This window comes from Carassius carassius, chromosome 17 (assembly GCF_963082965.1).
Source record: "Carassius carassius chromosome 17, fCarCar2.1, whole genome shotgun sequence".
Taxonomy (NCBI): domain Eukaryota; kingdom Metazoa; phylum Chordata; class Actinopteri; order Cypriniformes; family Cyprinidae; genus Carassius; species Carassius carassius.
This window is the reverse complement of record NC_081771.1, coordinates 25,862,410-25,887,170: the sequence shown is the minus strand read 5'-3', so window position 1 is coordinate 25,887,170 and position 24,761 is coordinate 25,862,410. Positions and strand designations below refer to the sequence as shown.

General features: G+C 37.9%; 1 protein-coding gene across 5 annotated transcripts; it reads right to left on the bottom strand.

Annotated features, from left to right (window-relative positions):
• Positions 1-932: 932 nt before the first annotated feature.
• On the bottom strand, positions 933-24,063 carry adam23a (ADAM metallopeptidase domain 23a). 5 transcript variants are annotated; one of them, XR_009438150.1, is made up of 28 exons: positions 23,731-24,063; positions 22,792-23,015; positions 22,192-22,268; positions 20,510-20,573; positions 20,345-20,427; positions 19,939-20,002; positions 19,788-19,860; positions 19,610-19,695; positions 19,428-19,493; positions 19,111-19,179; positions 18,849-19,015; positions 15,977-16,061; positions 15,741-15,828; positions 15,592-15,643; positions 15,371-15,470; positions 13,679-13,750; positions 13,479-13,565; positions 13,278-13,358; positions 12,487-12,537; positions 12,331-12,394; positions 12,054-12,159; positions 9,103-9,222; positions 8,855-9,023; positions 7,717-7,828; positions 7,350-7,440; positions 6,365-6,455; positions 2,105-2,296; positions 933-1,498 (listed from the first exon to the last, which is right to left on the bottom strand). XR_009438150.1 is itself a non-coding variant. In XM_059571429.1 (26 exons), the coding sequence occupies exons 1-26, from the start codon at positions 23,807-23,809 to the stop codon at positions 1,453-1,455; spliced, it is 2,376 nt and encodes a 791-aa protein (XP_059427412.1). In that variant the 5' UTR covers positions 23,810-24,063; the 3' UTR covers positions 933-1,452. The 5 variants fall into 5 exon arrangements, 3 of the variants coding, with proteins under 3 accessions (XP_059427412.1, XP_059427411.1, XP_059427413.1); XR_009438149.1 differs by lacking the exon at positions 7,350-7,440 and having other exon boundaries at positions 23,731-24,062; XM_059571429.1 differs by lacking the exons at positions 2,105-2,296; positions 6,365-6,455.
• Between the last annotated feature and the right edge of the window lie 698 nt (positions 24,064-24,761).

Below are 24,761 nucleotides of genomic sequence, written 5' to 3'. Positions count from 1 at the left end.
AGTCTACCAAATAAAAAGGAAAAACTGAAAGTACTAAACGGGAGACTTCTGAACTGATGACATGTTTGATGAAATTTTTTGTCAAGTTCTTTATTATCATTATTTGTAGTTTTGGCAATGTTTCCATGGGAACATGAGATGGCTGTAAAAGGGCTCAGGGTTTAGAAGATGAGTTCAAAAACCTGATGGTGTAGATCAATGATGGTGTAGAAAACACCCTTTCTTTCTGCTCTTATTCCAGTGGCTCCCTCTATTGAAACAGCCCAATTCTATTAATAATATCATTTTAATATCACAAGTGCCTCAATTATACTGTCCCACACAGATGACAATGACATTTTCATTTTCAGAAGCTGAGATTTTCATAGAAACATTCATTTTACCTTATCAGAAGCTTATTATAATGTCAAACATAGATGGCCGAGCATATAAAAGACTGCCTTATTAATAATCAGCTAGCTTGAGATCGATTTCATTGTTAATCTCAGTTGAGAATTCTTTACCAAACCGTAAGGTTTGTGCAATGTTTCCCTTTGCATAGTAAGTAAATGAAAACTGTTTTTCCTTTGACATGCAGATACCTTGAAAAGCGCAGCAGGGTGTGTGGGCTCCGCCCCCAGTGCAGTTACATCATGCAGCTCTCTGATTGGCCAGTGATGACATTCAGGTCAGGGCAGACCTACAAGGCCAAGCCAGATAAAAAATTTTTTTTCTTTTCTTTTTTTTTCAAGGGGAACAGTAATTGACCTCATTAGGCATATATATATATATATATATATATATATATATATATATATATATATATATATATATATATATATATAAAACAGTGGTGATTTCATCATGCAGCAGTATACGCTGCTGGCCAATTGGATTGATTATTTTTTTTGCTTGGGTTTATTTGTTTCATTAATACTACAGAAAATGTCTGCAATTATAACATGCTGAAATAACTAAAAACGTTAAAGTTATGCCTTGAAATGTCATTTAGCCCATTGAAACACATGGATGTGTTACCAACCTACTGGAACTTAAATCATTCTTCTTTTTTTAATTAACAATATGTTTGTCTTGCATTGGTGTCCCTCCTCTGCCATGCGAGGTCCACAGCTGAAGTTGGTCATGCCTGGATCGGAACTGGAGGTCGGGTCGTGTAAACTTAAAGTCATGTCCCGATGAGTGGTACCATCCACTACCAGTTATCAGGGTTGCTAAATGGCCTCAGTGTGGATGCAAAGGAACGGGTGCAGCGCTAGAGAAGCAGTTCTATGTGACTTCAGATGAAAAATGTTCGACTGTTCTGTCCCTTTCTTCTGTTGCTTTCTGTCCTTTTATATTCAAGTAACGCCAACACTGTCGACAGCGGCGTCAGCAGCAGGAGAGGGTACAGTCCGGCGGGTTCTGACTGAACCCAGGGGCACACTAGGCAAGGATGCAGTTCTCTTAGCCTCTTTAGATGGCACTGGCGTTAGGGTCATATCGTCTTTTCTTGACATTTCTTGGTGATGAGGACAAACAGGACAAAACAAACAAGACGGGGTTAGTGCAGGCAATGCCAGAGACATCAACATACAATTCGCTGCCCATCTTACCGCCTTAACCCGCAGCAACCACGTGGTAGTTGTTTCTTTAACTTCTTGATCAATTCAAATTATTTATCTAGCTATCCATAATATTAAGTCGCTGTCGGGTTGCGGCGGGTAAAAACAGCAGTTCTTCGCAGCGACAAGGAGAAACAGTGTAGGGGTGTGGAACAACGAGGGGTGTGGAAAAAGAACATTACCTCCTGGGAGAAAACATGGACATAGACATAGAAAACAGCAAGAAAGAGTGTACAACATCGAGGGTCAGAAAAGGATGTCACATCCACAACATGAACAACGACGATACCACCAGGAACAACAAGAAAGGCAACAAGAACTGCAACAACACCAACAACACCAGGGGTTTGACACAACCTCCCCGTAGCGTGGCTTGATGTGGGGCATCCCAGCAGTTTAACATGCACCTGTCCATAGAGAGGTAAGGTGGGAGACGCCACTATCGCTGTGTAGGGGGGTGACTGGGGTAGCATGCAGGTGCAGTGCAGCGCGTGTGTCTGTACCAGGTCTCTGTGAAGCAGGCAGTAAAGGCAGCGGTGCCGGGCGAGTCCGGGTGGGGGGTGAGGGCTCTTGCTCTGTTCTAGGATTTCAGGGTGGCCCAGGGCCTTCCGGGAGATAAGAGGGTGTGGCAGCCAGCCATGGCACAAAGGCTGCCTACGACACAACCTCCACCCCTCTCCGTTCAAACTCTCACCCTTTCAGACAACGGAGGGGGGATTGAGAGAGAGATCACGGCGAGGAGAGTGGGTCAGAAAGTTGTCATCTCTGATCACCCTGTCCCTCCCAAACAACCCACCCCACTTCTCAAAGCAAGGAAAACAACAAACAAATTCCCTCCCTTCCCTTGAGGTGAGCCCAGCCTTTGTGCGATGCTCTGATAGCACTCCGCTTTAGCTCTGGCTTGGTGCCAGTCCGCATGCAAACTCTAAATGGGCTCAGTCAAGATGCTATGTGCAAACGTGCATGCTGCAGTGAGCTAAGTCCTCTCGGGTGATCTCCATATCTCAAAGCTAACTTTAGAACTTGCTCATAGTTGGGTCTAAGCTGGCCATTAGACAGTTTTTACATGTGCTTAGACAAACAGTTGCTAATCTACATTTAGATACTGTTTTTTAACCAAATGCATCGTCTGTCAACATGTTTGATGTTACAAACATTTACTGGAATCTTTAAAGCTACACTATGTAACTTTCTGCCCTCTAGCTGTTGAAGCAAAACAAAGGTTACTTCTGGTGGACATTTTTTTGGTGAGTTGTGCTTTGGTTCTGCTGTTCTGCACAAATGAAATTGATGGGTTATGGCACTTCCACAAAATAAACCAGAATAAGAAATTTAATAAATATGGATATCTGAAAATACGTCTTATGAGCAGGTAAGTAGCTTATTTGCAAATAGTTGTTTTAAATGGAACCCTGGGTATTAAGACTTGTATGGCTTGATATAACGTAAATAGTGTTTCTTACTGAAATATGTGGTACAAAATCCATTAAAGATTTACATTATTTAAGAAGTCCACATTGTTTTATACACATTTTAGACTGTGGGGAGTACCATTATTTTGATGATGTGAAATTCAACAGAACTAGGAATATAAAATTTGGAAAATAAAATACAGATATGATCAGTGTTTGGAATAACGGCGTTTAAAAGAACGGCGTTAGGTAACAACGTTATTTTTTCAGTAACGGGGTAATCTAGCTAATTACTTTTCCCGTCGTTACAACGCCGTTAACGTTACTGAACGTTAAATGTGGTGCGTTACTATGCATTGATTTAATATGCAATCCGAACGCACCCCTGGCTCACACAGCGAGTGAGCAGGTGGGTTAATAACGAGATAAGCGATTATGATTGGCTAAGGCAGAGTCATGTGTTTCATGGTAGCCAATCAGAGCCAGTGTTTTTACACACACGCGCCAGCGGCGCCAAACACACACAGTCACACACACGCAACAGCTACACAGAGATTCACAGCAGCAGCAGAAATGGCGAGTCAGGAGCAATCCGATGAAAAGTTGGCATTTTCAAGGTGGAGATATAAGCACCACTTCAAATTCATTGTAGTCAAAGGCAAGAACGTGCATGTAATGTGTGACACACGCATCTACAAAGCTAGTGGCCAAAAACACTTTTCTTACAAAGAGTGCAGGATAAAACTCTTGCTGTCTGTTGACGTGCAATACATCTCGAAAGTTATGTACGAACACCTGTCTGTTCTACTTATTTCAACTGCCTTGTGAAAACTGCTAAAAAAAACAAATTCTTTGACATATAGCAACTTTTTTTTTTTTTTTACAGTAACGCAAATAGTTACTTTCCCTGGTAACGAGTTACTTTTATTATAGAGTAATTTAGTTACTAAATCAGTTACTTTTTGGAACAAGTAGTGAGTAACTATAACTAATTACTTTTTTAAAATAACGTTCCCAACAGTGCGGCTTTTCGTTGTAATTTTCAGGGCAACAAGAGAAACAATGTAAGTCTTCAACTGCTTTACTAGTGATAAGAAGAGGAGAAAACAATGGGAAGATGGCTGTGGACAAATAAAACTTCCTAAAGGCCCATGTCTTTGTTTTCTCCAGTGGTCTATTAACAGCATCAAAGGCATCAGAGATAAAGTTTAGAGTACAAAGATACGGCTCTTTATTAAATTTCATTCCTCAAAAGCCATCTTCCTGTTGTCTTAAACTGAAACTTACAACAAAAAGCAGCAACAATGTGGCATTTAACAGCATTTTATTTTCCAAGTTACAACCATTTGACGTCATCGAAGTAACGGCGCCCCCATAGCCCAAAATATGTATAAAATTTAGATTTTTTTAAGTAACCAATCTTGAAATGTTTTTATTTTTATTTTATTACACTTTTTAGTATTTTTTACTACATAAATTATCTGGCTCGGCTCGGTGTTCATCTTCAGTTCTCTCTTCACAGCAGTTCAGTCAGTGTACTGTTTGAGTAAATGAATAACTCCGGGATATTGGTTTGTTTTAACTCAGAGGGAGTGTCAGCCACATTAAAAAAGTTTACAGCTTAAGTCATTTGTGGATTAATGTGTATTGGAGACGTGAAACGTTTAAAACGATTCAGTTCGATTTGGTGAACTAGTTCAAAAAGATCCGGTTACATCGAATGATTCGTTCGCGAACCTGGATATCACAAACTGCTTTGTTTTGAACTCTCACAACAGACAGGGAAGAGAAGACAATGCTGAAAAGTCGTAGTTTTTGCTATTTTTGGACCAAAATGTATTTTCGATGCCTCAAAATATTCTAACTGACCCTCTGATGTCACATGGACTACTTTGATGATGTTTTTCTTACCTTTCTGGACATGGACAGTATACCGTACACACAGTTTCAATGGAGGGACTGAGAGCTCTCGGACTAAATCTAAAATATCTTAAACTGTGTTCCGAAGATAAACGGAGGTCTCACTGGTTTGCAACGACATGAGGGTGAGTTATTAATGACATAATTTTTATTTTTGGGTGAACTATCCCTTTAAGCCATACAAATCTTAATACTTGGGGTTCCCTTTAAACTAAGATTACAAAAAGATTGGTAATGCTGACATTAGACAATAATTGGTATTCAAATCAGATAAGGCAAAACAGTGGCTAGCTGACTAGTATGCTATCTAAAAGATCAAAGTAGTAACTGGTTTAGACCCTGGCATTGTTAGCAACATAAATATTGTTTTGTGAATCTAGTCAATGCACAGTAAATGCGCAAACTAAACCTATATGTGGATTGCTAAGCAAGTGTTGATTTGTTTTTAGTGTGGACACTGTCGCTTTCATTTTTAATCACAAACTCCTTTCAGTACAAGGTTCCTTTGTTGTGGTCTGACCTTTTTTGTTTTATTTATACGGATACAATGTATACACGCACAGATGAATGACTGAATAATACATTTTCCCGTGAAATCTGTCACGACCGTTTACAATACAGTGATTCAAAGTACGGCAAAGTATAGTTTGGAAGATGGATTTATGCTGCAATTGAAAAAAAAAAGTTACATAGTGTAGTTTTAAGCATACAATGATACTTTTTCCAAATGTTCCCACCTTACTACATAAAACTGGTCATGGCATTACTAATATCATAGTCTATATGTTTTAAATGCTAGCATGTAGTTAGCAAAAAAGGCTACACATTATTCTCTTTGAAACTGATGTTAATTCATAACTGTCATTAAACATCTTGCTCAGTATCCATTTTACCATTTTGCTCGCATGCATGTCAAGCGATGGGCCAGACTGCAAGAGGTTCTGCTACAGTCTACAGAGTGCTAAACCAACTGGGTTATATAACTAGACCTAGACTAAATCTGGAATTCTGTGTTTTAGAGATGTTGCCAGATCATATTAGTGGTCAGTTTTTCAACTACTAAACATCTAGCTAGAATGTGCTAATTAGCTAAACTACCATCTGCTGTCGCCTATAAAGAACGAATTAGCATACTTAAGAAAAAGTTACATATAAGAATACAGAAGAAAAAAAAAATACAAATTGCACATATCGTCCCTCAGCATTCTATCATGGGATGTAGCTCAGAATTTGGCACTTTAAATGATGACCTAGTTTTGGAATCTGTTGTCTGTAGCAGAAGCCCAGGCCCTTGTGTATGTGTGAAGGTGAGTGTGCAGTAGTAAGTGTTGTATGCATGTATGCAAATATGTATAAGAGTGTGTATGTTTAAGTGTGAGTGAGCCTGTTCCAGGCTGGCAGGCAATAGGAAGCATGCGGTGCAGCTCTTACTTAAATCCCCATCCCGTCCCCCCCAGCACTATGGCTGCCATCAGGATGGCCCCTGCGATGGAGCCTATGATAAGGTTGGTGGCGCTAGGACCTGTAGAAGGGCATGATGGGAGAGAAACATGATGTAAGCTGCTGGGGCACCTGCACAGCATGCAGGGTTTACACATCAAATGCTGGACTTCACTTATGTTATACACTCTTTCAGTCATGTGTTTACTTAGGATGGGAATCCGTAGGGTAGATTATGCACAACTTACCCTTGATAGCATAGTGTGTGTGTGGGATGTTATTTGACATGGGTGTGGAGAATTCAGGGGCTGTAGATTTTGGCACAGGTGAGTAATCAAAGATGGGTAAATTCTTAAAGCACCAAGGTGTTTTGAGCTACGCTACCTATAGAGGACTTACGGAAAAAAATGTACAGACGAGCGCACACACAACACACAAAGAAACGTTTAACCCACAAACACACTTGCAGTGAACTTTCACCCACTCACATACACATGTCGGGCCTAGTTAGAGTGGAATATTTAGCTCAGCTCAGAAAGTGGGCCAGTTCTGAAGGGATTTTGTGTCCATTAAAAGACACTATGGCATCTTATGTCATTGTCAATCCAAGTCATCTCATGTTTTTCCACCCTCCTCGTCATGTTCTTGATCCTCTTTTCTCGCTTTGAATCTTTTGTTCTGTGTTAATACCCCACATGGACCAGAAAAGGAAGCACCGCAACACTCCATTAACACAGGGTGATAATAAAAATATCCATGATAATAGCAGCCAAGGGAGAGGAGAAAATAAGAGATATACCAATCAATCAGTCCAATTACACAACAAAAATTACAAGGCACCATCACATTCAACACAACGGACAAAGCCACTGGGAAAAGATGTACACACAACCAAACATACACGCGCACACACAGGGGATCACATGATCTCCCTCTTGCTGGGGGAGTGGCATTAAGAGGGTTAAGAGGTGCTTACTCTATTCCCCACCCTGTGCCTCCAAAAATCACCCCCAGGGCCAGAATGGTCCCTGCCACTGCCCCTATCAGCCTGTTTGTGGCCACGCTCACTGTGCAGAGGAAATAGGGGTGATTCAGCAGAGAAAATGTCACTCAAGGCCCCATTAAAAAATAAAAAAAACCTACTAGTGTTTGTAAAAGTCTTGTGGGTGGGAAAAGTCACAATATCAAAATGGACACCTACAAAAAGCAGTGATCTTTGAAAGTGGCTTTGCAGTGGATTGGAGTTAAGGTGTGTATGCATTTGAGGATTAGGCTGTAAGTTCTTGTATATGTCATACATAAGTTTTTTTTTTAGGTTTAAAGACTTAAGAGAGGTCACACACCCTTGGGACCTGGGTCCTCGATGACGGGCGGCTCTTTTGGGGGGTCGTGCATGCTGCAGTCAGTTCCTGCCCATGTAGCATCACAGGTGCAGGTTGCTTCATTATTACACACCTGAAAGAGTTGGAAAAAAACTCATGTGTGATGATGTGAAACACAGTGATGATAAAGGCAAGCCTGTAAGCCTCCGCTTAATATTTACAGAATACCCACTTTAAGTAAAAAAGTTTTTCTAAATTTTATGAGCTGAAAATCATTTTATGATTTATATCTGAATTTAATTCCAAATGTTTCTCTTTAGGTTTTATGAATACAATGATGTTCAATAATATTTTAGAATATCACACTTACAATTTATGATTGATAAGAATTTTTTATAAGAACTCAAGAAACATTTATTATTATTAATGTTGAAAGCAGTTGTGCTTCTTAATACAGTAGTGGAAACTGTGATACTTTTTTCCCTTTTTTTTTAATACATGATTCTAAAGGATGAATAGAAAGTTCAAAACAACACAATTTATTTAATATCTTTGAGAAATATTGTGTAAAACTATTAAAGCCTTTACTGTCACCTTTGATAAATGTTACACACCTTTGCCAAATAAAACTATTAATTTCTTACTGACCCCAAACTTCTGAACATTTGTGTAGCTGTCTTTATATATATATATATATATATATATATATATATATATATATATATATATATATTGAATAGTGTGAAAACCCCATGCAATTTCAGCAGTTTTTCACCAATTTCAATACCCACTCTTCAAAACTCATCTCAAAAAACAACATGCCTGCAAATCACAAAACAGAAAATGGTCCACAGTCAGACAGTGTGTCTGATTGGCTAGTTTACTGACTGACAATGTGTGCTGTCCTTAAAAACAAAAATCGGTCCACTTCTTATGATTATTGGATACCCATGACAATGTGTTATTTTCAATTGCTATGGAATAGATTGTCATTCCTCTGGATATAAATGGAATGCCGGGGAGGAATTCAATCCCTGACGTTAAAAGTCTGAATAAAAAGATTAATGTTGTAAGTGGGTTTTAGTGGGTTGGAAAACAAGACTGACTGTGGTGTGAGATTCATCTAAGCAGCAGAGAGTGTCAGATGGTGCTCACTCACACCGTGAGAAGAGCAGACTCGGCCACCTGGGCCAGAAGGACAGGCTGTGAGGTTCAGTGAGGAGATGGGTAGACATTTCCGTTCAAGGCACATCATCGAGGGGCCACACGGCGTACCATCTTCAACATACCCTAGATCAGTGTCATCATCCAACAGCACATGTCCCCCACTATGGTAAAAGAATAAAATATTTTAAGAGTTTTGTTCAAGTATAATGGGAGAATATTTGCAGAGATCCAGGAACAGACCTGCAATCCACCAGTCGCCCCTGATGGTTAAATGTGGTGGGAGTGACGTCGCCTTTCAGGGTCCCGATCCTTGGGATTCTCCCAATGTTAGAGCACAGCAGGTACCCGCAGAACACATCGCTGTAAACCCACAGGATTTGGAAAGTGTTAGAGATGGTTATGTGATCATGTCTAGACTGTTACCTTCGTTCTGCAAATTCCATGTGGTATTCACATATAGAGTTTTACAGCATTTAGCAAGCATTCATTGGTTCTTCTAAGTTCCTTACACCCACAGAGATCAAGTTGTTTCCAATATTATCTGTAACTTCTGATAAACACATCATGATAGTAGATCATGCCAATAAAACAAGGCTCTTAACACAAATTAATACCCATTCACATCACTGGTAGTGGTAAAGATAGGGTTTATTAACTGGAGGGTTCCAAAATGGGGGTTTGTGAACCCCTGGGGGTTCATACGAGAACTGCAAGAGGTTTGGTTGATATAAAGCTATTAATTAACCTAATCTAATGTTAAATTCAAATAAATGGGGATGCATAATTAATCAAAATATTAATCAATAATAAAACAAGTAGAGACTGTTGTGCTGCATGTTTCAGAGTGAAGACCGGCACTGTGCTTTACCTGCGAAACAACTTTGATATGGGATTTCAGTGTCTCAGAGTTTGCTCAGCTGATAGTGAATGCTAATGCTGCTAAAATTGCCATATTTGGCAAAATATTTTTTGGTGAAGCTTAAAATTTCAGATAAAAAATTTACATCTAAGGGGTTTGATCAACCTAGCAATGGTCAAATCTCATTTGATTGGATCCTGTACCCACTAAATTACTGAAAGAGTTGTTACCTGTAGCCGAAGAACCGATTCTGAATATTATTAACTCGTCGTTATCTTTAGGTCACATCCCAAAACCATTTAAGCTGGTGGATATTAAGACTCTTATTAAAAAACCACAACTAGATCCTAGTGAACTGACAAATTATAGGCCTATTTCAAACCTTCCATTTATGTCTAAAATTTCAGAAAAAGTTGTGTCTGCTCAATTGTGCTCAATCAGTCAGGTTTCAGGCCCCACCATAGCACAGAAACTGCACTTTTTAAAATAACAAATGACTTGCTTCTTGCGTTCGACACCATAGATCATGACATACTCATAGATCGATTACAAAAATATACAGGTATTCAAGGGCAGGCTCTAAGATGGTTTAGATCCTACCTGTCCAAATGCTACCATTTTGTTTATTTAAATGGGGAGTCATCTCATTTATCACCAGTAAAATATGGAGTGCCACAAGGATCTGTCCTAGGTCCTCTTCTATTTTCAATATACTGTACACGTTGCCCCTTGGTAATATTATTAGAAAATACAGGATTAGTTTCCACTGTTATGCTGATGATACTCAGCTATATATATATCTCAACAAGACCAGATGAAACTTCTAAATTATCTAAGCTAACAGAGTGTGTTAAAAATGTAAAAGATTGGATGACCAATAATTTTCTCCTATTAAATTCGGATAAGACAGAGAAATTAATTATTGGACAAAAAAACAGTACACAAAATCTAGTAAACTACAGTTTGCAACTAGACGTATGCACTGTTACTTCCTCTACAGTCAAAAATCTGGGTGTTATATTAGACAGCAACTTGTCTTTTGAAAACCATATTTCCCATGTTACAAAAACTGCATTCTTCCATCTTAGAAACATTGCCAAGTTACGAAACATGTTACCTGTTTCTGATGCAGAAAAGCTAGTTCATGCATTCATGACCTCTAGACTGGACTATAGTTTAGATCCTGCGTACCTAACTAGCCTTAAACCACGTTACAATCCATCACGCTCCCTAAGGTCACAAAACACTGGACTTTTGGTAGTTACTAGGATAGCCAAGTCCACTAAAGGAGGTAGAGCTTTTTCGCATTTGGCTCACAAACTCTGGAATAGCTTTCCTGATAATGTTTGGGGTTCAGACACACTCTCTCTGTTTAAATCTAGATTAAAAACACATCTCTTTCACCAAGCATTCGAATAATGCATTCTTTATCTTTGGTTAAACTAATTAATTTTACTTTGTTGGAACAGCAGCTATGCTAATGATGTCTGTATTTGTTTCTCTGTTTTGCCACGGTGGTAACTAGGATTTACACAAGCTCCAGTTTGGATCCAGAACACCTGAGAAGAGATGATGTCACACCTCAGAGGACCTCAGATGATGCTAACCTTGAATCAACAAACAGAACTAACAAATATTGCTACATGTATGATTGCATCATATAATAATTGCTGTTAATAATGTCCATCGTCTGGTTGACTACGTCTTGTATTATTTTTTCTGAAAAATCCTGTTATATGCACATAAACTGACAGTCACCACTTTTAAGCTACTACTAAATATTGTAGAAACTTAATTTTCTGTAAAATCGCTTTGTAATGATTTGTATCATAAAAAGCGCTATACAAAACTTGAATTGAATTTGCACAAGAACATTCTATGTCTCTATATTTCCTAACAAAAAAATGCACAGGAAATTAAATGTAATAAATGTAAATACCCTTACATTTCACATGTATCTTTTCAATTTCTTGGCATTTAGGTCTGCACAAATGACAGTACTTCCCTTGTTATTTTATTTTACTTGTTGAGCAATGATGAAAGTTAAATTCTTCCATGCAAAGTCTGCAAATGACTGTGATTAGGTTCAGCTTCTAAATTAATATTCAGTTGAGAAACCCTAATTCTAACATTACCTCGTGTACCTACAGAAAACATAAAAGGACACAACGTTTTCCATCATTTTCGACAGTAACAATCACATGCAAAGCTCATGCCCAAGAAATTTGCAAAACAAGAGCTGCAATCTAGACCTGACCTGGTTCTGTACCATATTAATGTTTCATGGTGCTGTATATTCCTGTTTTCCAAATAATTGGGGGAACTGACTCACTGTTTGCTGCAGGGCACCCATTTGTCTCCATCTCTCCCACAGTTCCCTTTTTCTGTCCCCTCTGTGTTTAACTTCTCATAACAGTACTTTTCTGACCCTCCAGCCTCTGAGAGAAGAGAAACAGACAGAAATAATGAAGGGATTTAGACAGAGAAAAGAAAAAGAGGAAACACAAGCAAGCATTTATTGAAAGACAGAGTGAGTGGATTGCAGTTATTTAAGGTGGTTTCTTTGGCAAGAACAGCTGAAGCATTCTGAAGGAATCAGCATCACTCACTTGGACCCCAGATGTATTTGCACTGACTGTCCCGGGTCTTACATTCACCACTGTAACAGCGACCCTGAAATAGTGGTAAACAATTTGTAGAGGGATTGATCAAAAATAGTCTAAATGTTGGTCTTCCATGTATTTAAATATATTTATATCTCTGACCTGATTGAGCTGACAAGAGTAGCCATCTTGCTTATGAAGATTAGGGGGGCACTGTAAGAAAAACAAAGATATTTACAAAGTATTTCTGATTCAATGTTAAAAAAAATCAATTAAATAAAACATTTTTTTTTACTATTTAGATCAGCATTATTTATGTTTCAGTATTTTTTAATGATATTTATTGAGATTTACTTTAGCTACTGGATTGCAGCTGACAACTGGATTTTTGGTATTCAAGTTTTTAGAAGTGTTAAAACTGCAGGCAGGCTGTCATTTAGTGAATAACATGCCTTCTGTTACTGCAGAATTGTCATGTAGAAACTATAGCATCTACTGCATAAATTAATTAGTGGCCTATTGTTTGAAAATGGTGCCAGTTGTGCCCTATTGTTTAGCCATGACTAACTACAAATATTATTTACAGGAAGAATCAGATAATGGACATTTCATCAAATTAACTCTCACTTCAATTTGTGTAATGCAAGGAAAAAAAACAACAACATTCCTTTAATTTGCAATGTTTGTTTTTCAAGGGAATGTCAGAAAATGTGCATATGAATCACCATTAAATTTTAATGGGCTGTAAAATGTGGGATAATTCTACCCAAATTTTGCTTTTGCTGAAGTATACTTTCACTATGTGGTTCTGTGGAAATGCTTTTCTTTCTGTTCAACCATTTATACCGTTAAATTTCCTCTTTAAAAATATTTTAATATTTCTAATGTCACATTTAAATTGCTGATATAAAAAAAGAGAAAAAACTGAATAGAATTGAAAGAAATAGCAAGACCTGTCCCGAATCTCCTGAACAAGTCTCTGATATGTCACAATCATTCACAGCATATCGACAGCTGTATCCGCGTGGGTAGAACTGGAAAAGGTGCAGGGACAGGGATTTAGAGAAACCACTGTTCAGTTCATTATAAGATACTCAGTAGTTGAGGATGGGGGAGGTTATGATGAATAGTGAGGCAAAAGCAAAGTGTCTTACCAGGCATGTGTTGTTGCAGCAGGGGCCGTCACTGCAGTGCGCTCCATTAGACAAAGAACATTTTTTACAGCAGTCTTTATAGCACTCCTGCAGAACCAGATAAAATATGTGCACACAGACCAAAAAAGGTTAGAAAAATATTATGTGTTGCTATTGTCTGTATGGAAATATGATTTATGTAAAAAAAAAAAAGTGCTTACCATTCGGGCCCCACAGTCACACTCCTCTCCCACTTCTACATAACCATTCCCACATTCTGTAGCCTCAAAGAGCTGCCAACACAAAGCACAAGGTTATCCAGGATCATGTATAATATATGATGACTGTAAGTACTTGATTTTTGTTTGATGTCAATGACAGTCAGTCACAATACACGTGAGAACTGGTGACATTTGATGTCACTGACATCAAACCTGCTTCAGTGTTTCAGTCTCAGCTTTCTGTTGAAGACCCTTGTTTTTTTGTGGGTTGCAGGTACATGAACAGAACAATAAGAAAGGCACGTAGATCCAAAAATAGATTAGTTGGAGTGTAAGATCCCAAAATAGCACAAAAACACCCCAAGAGGATCTGGCTGCAAACTTGTAATTGCATTCTCAGACTGGCACTTGATTCCAAGTGACGTTGAAGGTAGCGGAGTGTACAAATGTCGACTGCAAGTGACACTGTAATTTAGTTTATTTTTTCTTGTTTTCATCACCTGGCTACAGTTGTAAAATGTTTATAGAGATAAAAAAAAAATCAATAAATAGAACAAAATAAAAACAAATAAAGACTGCAAGTAACATCACTTGCAGAAACGCATGCCTGAGAGTGCAAGTGCAAGTCTGCAGCCAGACCCTTCTCCAAGAACGTAGCAGACATTAATAAACAGATGTGCACACCAAGAAAGCAGAATTTATAAGAGCAACATTTGCGATAGACGTGATAAACGTGACACGCCCCATTTTGAAACCGATCACCCAAAATTTTACATTTGCTTAAAATGTACTCACCCTCAGGCCCTCCAAGATTTAGACAGATTTGGAGAAATGTAGCATTACATTATTTCCTCACCAATGGATCCTCTGCAGTGAATGGGTGGCGTCAGAATAAGAGTTCAAACAGCAGATGAAAACATCACAATAATCCACAAGAACTCCACACACCTCCAGTCCATCATTTAACATCTTGTGAAATGAAATGCTGCATGTTTGAATAAGAAACAAATCCAACATTTAGAGATTTTAACCATCACTTCTGGCCAAAATGAGTTTATAATCCATAATAAAGTATCTTCCAGTAAAACAAGTCCATGGCCTGTTGTCCTTTAACATCAACATTTACTGATATATTTGTTTAGAACTTTTGTACTGTTTTTGCTTGTCAATGGGGCTTGATTTGTGCATATTTCTCTCCTGTTTCAGGCGAGGCGACTTTTTCAATGGTGAAAGCAATGTTATGGATAGATGGCTCGTTTGATTTTAAAAACATCTTAATGATAGATTTACTACAAACATGCAGCTTTTTGCTTAATTAATGGATTATTGGACTATTGTATGAATTACTTGTAGATTACTTTAATCAGATGTTTGGACTGACGGCACCCATTCACTGCAAAGGCTCTACTGGTGAGCAAGTGATGTAATTCTAAATTTCTCCAAAAATAAGAATAATAAGAAAGAAATTTCGTACATCTTGGATGGCCGGACGGTGAGTAAATTTTCAAGAAAAAACAACAACAAAAAACACTTATTTACATTTGCTTATTTATTAGCTGAAAAAATAGAGGTGGTTTTTGTTAAGCTCCAAAAAGCACATATTTGTGAAAAACATGATGTTGTTATCCACTGCACATGTATGCAGGTGACAATATTGAGTATTTTTTTTTTTTGTCTATTCTTCAAGCCTACCTTGTTGGGTTTGTTAAACAGACATGAAGCACCACCTCTTAGAAGAAAGTTCCTGTAGTCAGTAATGCTGCATTTGGAAAACCTGCGCGGGTGTTGCACTCTGCGGAGAACAGAGAAAAACAAACCTACGCAAATCAAGAGATATGACAGGAAACTAGGAGCTAAAATGCCCGGCAGGTAGTCAGGAGAAGCTATAGAATAATGTGTGTGTTTAACGATACCCAGTGTCTTCCATTATACATCCCACCCATGATTCCATGCAGCCGCACTCCTCTGAGAGAACACAAGAGTGAGTGAGAGAGCCTAAACTCTTAACAGTAAAAAAGTAAGAAATCCAGTAGTTTGACAGCAGGAGGTGAAACAAACTTACTCCTCCTGGTCAGAGGATCCCATTGGATACCCAGATTCTGTGCTAAGCTCTGAGAGAGAGAGGCAGCCATTGTCCATGTGCTACCAAACTGAAAGGCACAGGAACAGAAACAGCAGTGCATCATCACAGCAGAGGTAAGATCACACTTGACTTGTCATTTAGACTGACTGTAAGGTAAGCTTTTAAAGCAAACTGCCTAGTCTGTATACCCAGAATGCTGCTTGTGTAAACCTTACCTCATTAACACCAATTCCTCTTTCTTTGGAACACACACCACCAATATACGCAACACCGCTCCGACCGTAATGAAATGTCACATTCCTGCAAGCAGAAAGAGATCTTTATCATTTTCACTATCTCCCATTTTTTTGTAACTATATTACCAAACAATGGTATTCAGCTTCATTCTTAGGAATCTGTGTCCTCTGCGCCAAAGTGTTCAGGTTTTCTTCTTTATTACTAACCATAGGATTAACACTAATGTGCTTTATTTCTTTTTAACCATGTCACAGTAAGTTAGAAATGTATTTATTTGTCATTTGAATAGGTAAATTCTGGCAGCCTTATAAACCACACACACTGTAATAAAAATATATTGATTAATAAGCTATGAATCATATTTTACTTTAAAAACATGCTTTGCATCAACCGTGTTACAGTTCAAATGTTTTAGATTATAATCACTCACTATGATTTTTCCAAAACAGATGCACTAACGATTGACCCAGTTTAAACTTAAAAAGACTGTAAAAGAAACTCTTGTTTGAATCACACACATTATATATATATAATTTATTTGTTTATTTACAGTGTTGGGGAGTAACTAGTTACATGTAACGGCGTTACGTAATTTAATTACAAAATAAATGTAACAGTAATCAGTTACAGTTACTAAAAGAAAAAGAGTAATTAAATTACAGTTACTTATGAAAATTGTAACGATTACAAAGAGGATTACATTTGAATATTTACACACATCCACATACAGCTTATTTCTTTCCCAAATTGCACTAAGACATATGGCCCATAATCTCCGAGACGCGGAAAACACATTCGTTGAATCCAGTCATAAAAATGGAATTCAGCCTATAACGCGGACGCAATATGCAACATTTTGGACGAATAAATCAAAAGTAGGTCAGTACACTTGAATCAAAACCCGATATGGACTGATGTCTGTGAATATTAAGCCGCAAAAAGACTGAAAATGAATCCTGCACGTTCTGCGTGTCTGTGGAAATCAGGCGCTGACTGGACATCGGGAGAACCGGGACTATTCCCGGTGGCCTGGCAGACGATTTGGCCTTCTACTTTAATATTGTTATTGTATAATTGCAGGCAGAAATATACTAAAGCGATTATTTCCGAATCCGCCATTCGATAATTAAATTTCTAATAAATCATGAATCGGTTAGTCGTGACTGGCAATGGTTGGGCTCGCGCGCTCTCCGCGCCTCCGCCGAACGGTTTGGATCAGACTCCGAGTAATCAATGCGAGAGAGAGAGAGACCGGAGTGAACTGTGGAAGAACACAGCTGGAGCAGAGAAGCGACACTTCTGTTCAGGGTTTCAGGTGCAGGTCAGTTTCATCTATAAATATACTAATGTAGTTTTGTCTTTGTTTACTTAGTCAAGCAGCAGCAGCACATTGCTCGCAAACACTCAAAATACTGTATAAACGACGTCATTATTATCTATTGTAATGTTACAGTAGTAAGTTAGCAGACAAATCATCATATTTTATCATAGGTTTAGGGGGAGCTAGTGGATACAAAAACACAACCCTTAGGAAAATTAATATAGCCTATGGTATGGCACTAACCGTGGTTTAATTATGGAATTTGTAGTAAAAATAAATACAAGTGGTAATTCATTTGCCAAAAAAACAAAATTGCACTTACAAAACATGGTAAAAGTCAAATAAAAATCTTCAGTATTAAAGTCATGAGAGAGATGGGTGGATAATGGAAGTGAAGGTGCAGTTCAGGAGAGAACTCTTAATGACGTTGCAAGTCCCCCAACCTAAGGATTCAAATATTTTTCATGTCAGGTCCAAAAAAAAAATAGGGTTGTCCATGTTTCAGAATGGGTTGTGGGTGTATGAGTGTGAGATTTCCCAGCCTATTTTTTCCCCCAGTCCGCTCCTCATGGAAATTAATCGCTAGAACAGTCACTTCATGAGCATTTTTAACTTATTTTGAGAAACTATCATCATATCATATACAAAGAGACAGCAGTGTTTCAAAAAGACACCAATGTTTCAGGAGTTTAGTACACAAAATAGGACACATGCTTATTAGATAACCGTATTTGAGTTGATGTATATGCTTTTATTTTTTTATTAACTATTTTTCCCCAAACCATTGTTAGATGCAGTTAGATGCCTGTAGTTATGCAAAGATTTGGTTTCAAAAACAGTATCTATAAACTATTTCTTTTGATTTTAAATCTGCTTTGAACTTCAGATCAATCTCTAAGTAAAGTCTGATTGTGGGGTGGATGTGTTCAAATGTGATCATCTTAATTTAAGTGATGAAGGATGGTGAAAGTCTGACAGTATTGAGCACTACTGTAAGGTTAAACCTGCATGGTGTAAAATGGTTGAAGATGATTTACAGTTGCAAAAAACATTCATTAGAAATTTATAAAAGTAATCAAAATGTACTCAATTAGTTACATTACTTTATTAAAGTAATTAAAAAAGTTACACTACTATTACATTTTAAATAGGGTAACTTGTAATCTGTAACCTATTACATTTCCAAAGTAACCTTCCCAACACTGTTTATTTATTTAGATGTAACTCTAATGCTGATGAATAAGGATATGCAAATTGGCTGATATTCCAGTCATAAAAAAAAAAATATTTTTAAAGTTGCATTAAATTGTGCATTATACACTAATCATTGTTAAATGACATACTGTTATGTTAGTCCGGCATTATCTTAGCACACACATTTCCTGAGAATGACCCACACATATTCAGAATTATAAAGTTTCTCAGTTACTCTTCCACATCCACAACTGAACCAAATCTTTTCTGTTCTTGGGTAACATCTTTAACCACCAAGCTACCAGAACTTGTACATTCAAGAGAATGCGACTCACGTGAAGAGGTGCACGGCATCAGCGTTCATGTTAATGTTCTGTTGTCTATACTTTGAAAAATCTCTTAACATTTCCAATGGTTTCACGCTCAGCGGAATCCGGTCCCTGTCAGTCCAAATCTCCACAGCAACTAATACCACACGTGTATTCAGCTGCTCCTTAAAAATCTAAAGAGAATATCGTTTGAATTTTAGATTAAGATGAATGTAAATTGGGCGACTATTAGGGAAATATTATTGCAGCGATAAATTTATGAACTTACAGCATCTACAAAGTTGACAACTGATTTGGCAAAGTTCCTGGTATGCTTTTTACTCTTATGCCTTTTAAACTGCAAAAACAAAAGATGAAAATACAAATAAGTTTCAAGGAGTTTTCTGAACATTTTTGGTTCTGCAGTATGTAAAATATTTAAAAACAATTGTATTCAGTGCCCTCTAGTGGATCATTTCAACAGTTCACTTACAACAATTTCAGTGTTTTATATTCAGAAATGTAAAAGAATGATTAAAAGGCATTTGCAGAATAAGCTAATTTATACAGGAAGCTTGTACAGTAATGTGTTGTGGATGAACCAACCGTTTTGTGGTCAGCGACAATCATTATTTCCAGATACTTCATTTCCTCAAAAATGTTACGCGGCATCTTGGAAAATAATAAAATCTAAATTATACATTTCAGAAAGCATAATGTTTAAGTACGAGGTAGCATTTCTGTTGAAACAACAGAGCACATGGAAAAGGTTGAGAGTCATTTCTTACAGCTCTTTTCCTCCTTCTCTTTAGCCAAGGCATGCTAGCAACAATACGTTTCACCTCTTCTTTTTCCTCAAATGGGTCATCAGCAGCTGAGGAAAACAGACATAAGGTAACCATGGATATAAGGGTGTGAATAAAATATCTCACCATATTTCTATTACCAAGACCTTGGCACACTTACCCCAGTCACCTGGGAGAGAGGTCACATGGAGCGAAGATGTTCGGCGCAAAGTGTGGGGTCGTGCTTCTGTTTCCTAAAAGGTACAAATTTAGTGACATTTGCAGACGAGCTATCAATTCAAAAAGGATAAGCTATAATGATGTAATCTTACCATGGTGTGAGTCTGTTTCAGAGGCTCGATGAGATAGACAAAATCACCATCATCAAACATCCCACTGGAAGAGTGAAGCACAAGAAGGGGGTTGGGAAAAGATAGTCAGGGATGGCAATCGGAAAAAGGATACAGGAACAAGGACAGAAAAAAACGCAATGAGTCGAGTCACTTGTCAAGTGACAAGACAGAAACCACAAGCGTGCTTTACTAACCGAACAAACGCTCTATTCTCTCCCTTGGTTGCTCTCTGTGACACTCAAACACATGCTAACATGATGACATTCAAATCTTTTGATGTGTACCAACTGCCATCTGGCCTCACAGTAGGTCTCCAGGTCAGATTTTCTCTCTTATGCTCTCTTTATCTCGCATATGCACATTTAAACAAAGCAAAGTTTCTTACTGAAGCCCGTCGCAGGTGGATAAAGCTACACGGGAGTCTTCTTTTCCTCTTACGCGGCCATGGTAATAGCAGTGTTCCCCACCCTAAACAAACACACATTCATCACTGCTATGTAGTAGTTATTTTCAGGGGTCTGTTTGATATTTTCTGCTCTTTGTGTCTTACCCTGGAGAGAACGGGCTTGTCTTTCTCATAGTGGATTTCCATATAATCTGAAGAGAGCAGATCACTAAAATCAAAGTGAAAGACAGAATTCAAAGGGGAAATCTTGCATTAATTATCTAACAACACAACAATAAAGCTAAAGCCCTGGATCCCAAGCACCTATGTGCTTAATAAGCATGCATTGGGAGAATACTGTCTTCTGTATCAGCTGTTCTAGTTATGGGACCTCCAGGCTGCTAGTGGATCAGTAATTCTACCACATGGGTTTGTTAAAGCATAGTTAACATACATAAAATGCATTAAATGTGCATTTGAAATAGCAAATTGTGGCTATATGAATGTTGTTTGAGAAATGTATTTACAACAGCATCACTAGCTGAATTCACCATCAAATGTTCCAAAACATTTTTTTGAAGAAAACAGAAAAAGAAAACTCCTTTAATCTCATGATCACACACACGTCTACTGTTACAGATGATCCTATTTTTATAACTGTCACAAGCTGACAATTAATCAACCTAAATGCATTTTACCTTGCAAAAATGGACACATATAATTTGCATATAATTCATCTCACAAAAAGAAAGAAGACAGCAATAATAATTCTTATTTATGACTTAAATGTGTTTAAGTATATCTAAACAACTAAGTGAAATGATATGTACATTAAATGAGATAAAACATTGGACCATCTTGCATTTCATTTTATGGACTAAAAACCCTAAGATATTTAAAAAATATATGTTCTTTTGTGTTCCACAGGAGAGAAAAAAATTATGTATTTAATTCTTTTAAACAGTTAAAATCTCTGGTATTGTCTATTCCTGGTTATATGATGTGGAATCTGATATATATTTGTGTTTATCTGAATTTTGAAAAGAGCAGATGATTTCCGCAAGCACTTAAGCACTTCCACAACCAAAGCACTTACTACAAAAAATACTTTCTCTAGCTTGTTTCCTAGCTTTCTACTAAACCTGTTATTTCATACTGAGAGTATTGTTGGCTATAAGACAAACGGCTTGTAATATTTCTCATTTGAAATTGCTTTGGATAAAAGCATCTGCTAAATAAATATTCGTAACAATGCATTTGCAAGTAATAAAAAAATTACTTTTGAATGTTCTCTGAACCATCTGAAACTAATGAATATTAATGTTTAAAAATAGTTTGACGCACAAACGGTTAAAATGTTTCAGAAAAACGTTCCATTAGCGATGAATAAATAATGTTGCTGTGCTAACATTTTGAGAATATTGTTTAAGACCAGATAACTTTGAACAAATATTATATTAAGGTAACTGGAAGAATGTTTGTTGATAACGTCGAGAACCTTGCCAAAATGTTAGCCAAAGTTGTGAGAATGTTCTCTGTTAGCTGAAATGCCATAGGTTAATGCTGTAAATTAATGCAGCATTGACAGTTTTAACACAGCACAATGTTTAAACCACATGTTCTTTGCTTTTCAACAAATACTTTGAATGTAAAGGTGCTGTCAGGGAGGAGATGACTAAATAGAATAATGAAATTTAGCAAGATTAGAAATCCCCATGCACCTATTAATGCAAAAGAGAAAAATATATATCTATTATCTTTTTTTTTCTTTTTTACTAAACAACAGAGCAAATTCATGTTTTTGGAACCAAATATGTATTTTACTACTAAGACACACAAACACTTACCTGTTCAAAGTAAGGTCCAAAGTGAATGTGGTGCCAAAGGCGTCCAGCTGGATACTTGCTTGGGCCAGGTGGACAACCTGTGGTCAGGGAAACAAACAGGGGCTCATTAACACTTCACAAAACAAACATATGTTACTATATCCAACCTGCCATATCCAAAGCCTGCAAATGTTATTCAAAAAATATTTTTGTGAAAATTTCATTTCTTCAGACACATTAAATCACACTCTCAGCGAACAGATCTCTCTAAGAGCACCTATAGTTAAAACATCTGCTCTAGAGCATAATAAATCACACAGCTGTGCTGTTTTACAGCAAAAATACTGCACTGGCAAAAGTAAAGTGAAAGTGTGTGCACAATGCAATCCCACAACGGCTGTTCAGTACAGAGAGTGGGGGGAGTGAAAACTGCTTCTTTTGCGAAAAGCGTGTTAGATTTGTGAGGGAGGGCCGGTCAACCTGGATCAGCTCTGAGAATTTGAATATACTGCACCATTCCCAGCAGCTCCTAGCGGGTTGAGTGTTGAAGATCTGATTTTGGTGGGGGTTCAAATATGCAGTGCTGTGGATCTATACACTGCAAGACAGCCCATGTCTCACCTGTCCATCACCGGCCTGGTTCCTCGCCCGAGTGTCCAGGTCATGATCCGTGCTCTCCGACTCCTCATTCAAGAAGTAGATGAGCCGGGAGGGATATGTGACGGTGACCTCATAGTCTACGGTTTCTCTTCCCGTGGAATTGCCCGGTGCTGCTGCTGTCGCTTCTCGCCGGGTCTCAGACATGTGCTGACCCCTGAGATCGTCATTATGTACGGGGCTGGAAACTGCAGGACAGGAAGAAGCTGTTTACTGCTTTACAGTCTCCATCTCAGAGAGCGATCCCGTCAATTATATATGAACGTGTGCCAGCAGTTGCAGCCCTGTGATGCTGCAGAGAAGCTGCGCACAGATCTCCCTTATGCAGATCTCAGAGTATCGAACAGAGGCACTACGGCTGATAACCAAATAAAACACTGAAATCTGATTACACATTCAAGACAAGAGGGCGAGACATGATATGAGTAAAGGCAGAAGAGAAATAATAGACACATTGGCAAAACAACCATATCAGTTTATTTTTCTCTCAACTTTATCAGCTGCATCTTTGGACATCTGATATCTGAATTGTAAAAGCTTTAGACACGCATCATGTCAGATAATAATAATAATCTATTGCCATGGTAATCGAATTAAGATTCAGCGCGCCTCACTAAGTCCTTACCATGTTCCCATACGGCACCACACTAATGGGGCTGTCAACCCATACAGAGGCCTTCAAAAGCTTTTACCCCCCTCTGCATAGATTGACACGTATAAACCACCGTAAATCAAATCAAAGCCTACACAGGGAAACTGCGTGTTTAGCTGGGATTTCCTACTGCAACAAAAGGCGCTGGAAAAACCCCTTGCACAAATACCAACATAACGTATAACAAATATCCAATAAAGACGCTGCATTATGTAAATAATAAAGTTACGCAAGATCAACATTGTACTTACCCGTTGAGGCTGAGGCGATAGAAGATGGCACGGAAATAAATATGGTAGCGAGCAGACACAGATGGAATATCAGACGCATGATTCATATTTGAAGTCTAAATAAAATGTCATTAGAGTGTCAATTTACAGCGAGCGTCGCAGTCCATTATTATGAGAGCGATTTTGGTGCGTATCCCGCGGGAAGAGGGGGAAATCCTTCATGCAGCATCGGAGACTGAGGGGTGGGTAGCACGGTTGGGATGCTGAGGGGTGGGGAGGACTGGGAAGACGGCGAAGGGGTGGCAGCTCGGAAGGATGGAAGGCGGAGGCTAAGCAGCTCATATCGTACGGGAAGCTAATGCGATTGCGCAGTGCATCTTCTGCTGTGCTGACGCGTCAACCATCCTCACTTTGTGCACTCGCCAACACACTTATCATAGCTAATTGGAGATTTACCATTTGCTTCTTAATGAGTAAGACAACTAGAATTAGTGTACACTAGCCCACAAGATCTGAAATAAATGCTTTGGTCTTTTAGGTAAAGAAATAAATTGATTACAGCTGATTAAAACTATATCTATGTCAATCCATGGACAGACCGACTAAATATTTGTTACGAAATAATTAAGTTTAAACTTTTTGCTATTTGCATACGTATTATATAGATTTAAAATTCTATATTATATAAGCTCATTGCTGCCTTACATTTAAATTTGGTCTTCTATTGCGTTTATATTTTTCTTTTAAAAAAATGTCCAACTCATACCACTTGAATTTTAAGCTAGGGTTATAAGCTGCTATTTACTGCTGCTTTTCAACATTATTTGTACATCAACCCTAATACTTTTTTTGTGTGTTTTGTTCTCTGTGAAGTGTTTTATTACGTGTTTATTGACATATGAAGTGTTGGCCTTGTAAAATCCTTTTATATTCATGCTTCCACAGTCACTCAAGAAACATATTTGTATGTAATTTCTTCTCCAGCCACATAGGAGGGAAAAGTCAATGAATCAATTTCACTATATTTTTATAAGCAATGTTGTAGCTTCTAC

Bases quoted from the DNA above. Each gene is read 5' to 3' on its own strand.
- adam23a (XM_059571429.1), bottom strand. From the start codon at position 23,809: ATGCGTCTGATATTCCATCTGTGTCTGCTCGCTACCATATTTATTTCC. The intron at 22,269-22,791 runs GTGAGACATGGG...CCCTGACCACAG, and splicing joins ACCAGGCCGGTGATGGACAG to GTTGTCCACCTGGCCCAAGC. The intron at 20,574-22,191 runs GTAAGTGTTTGT...CTTTGATTTTAG, and splicing joins TTGGACCTTACTTTGAACAG to TGATCTGCTCTCTTCAGATT.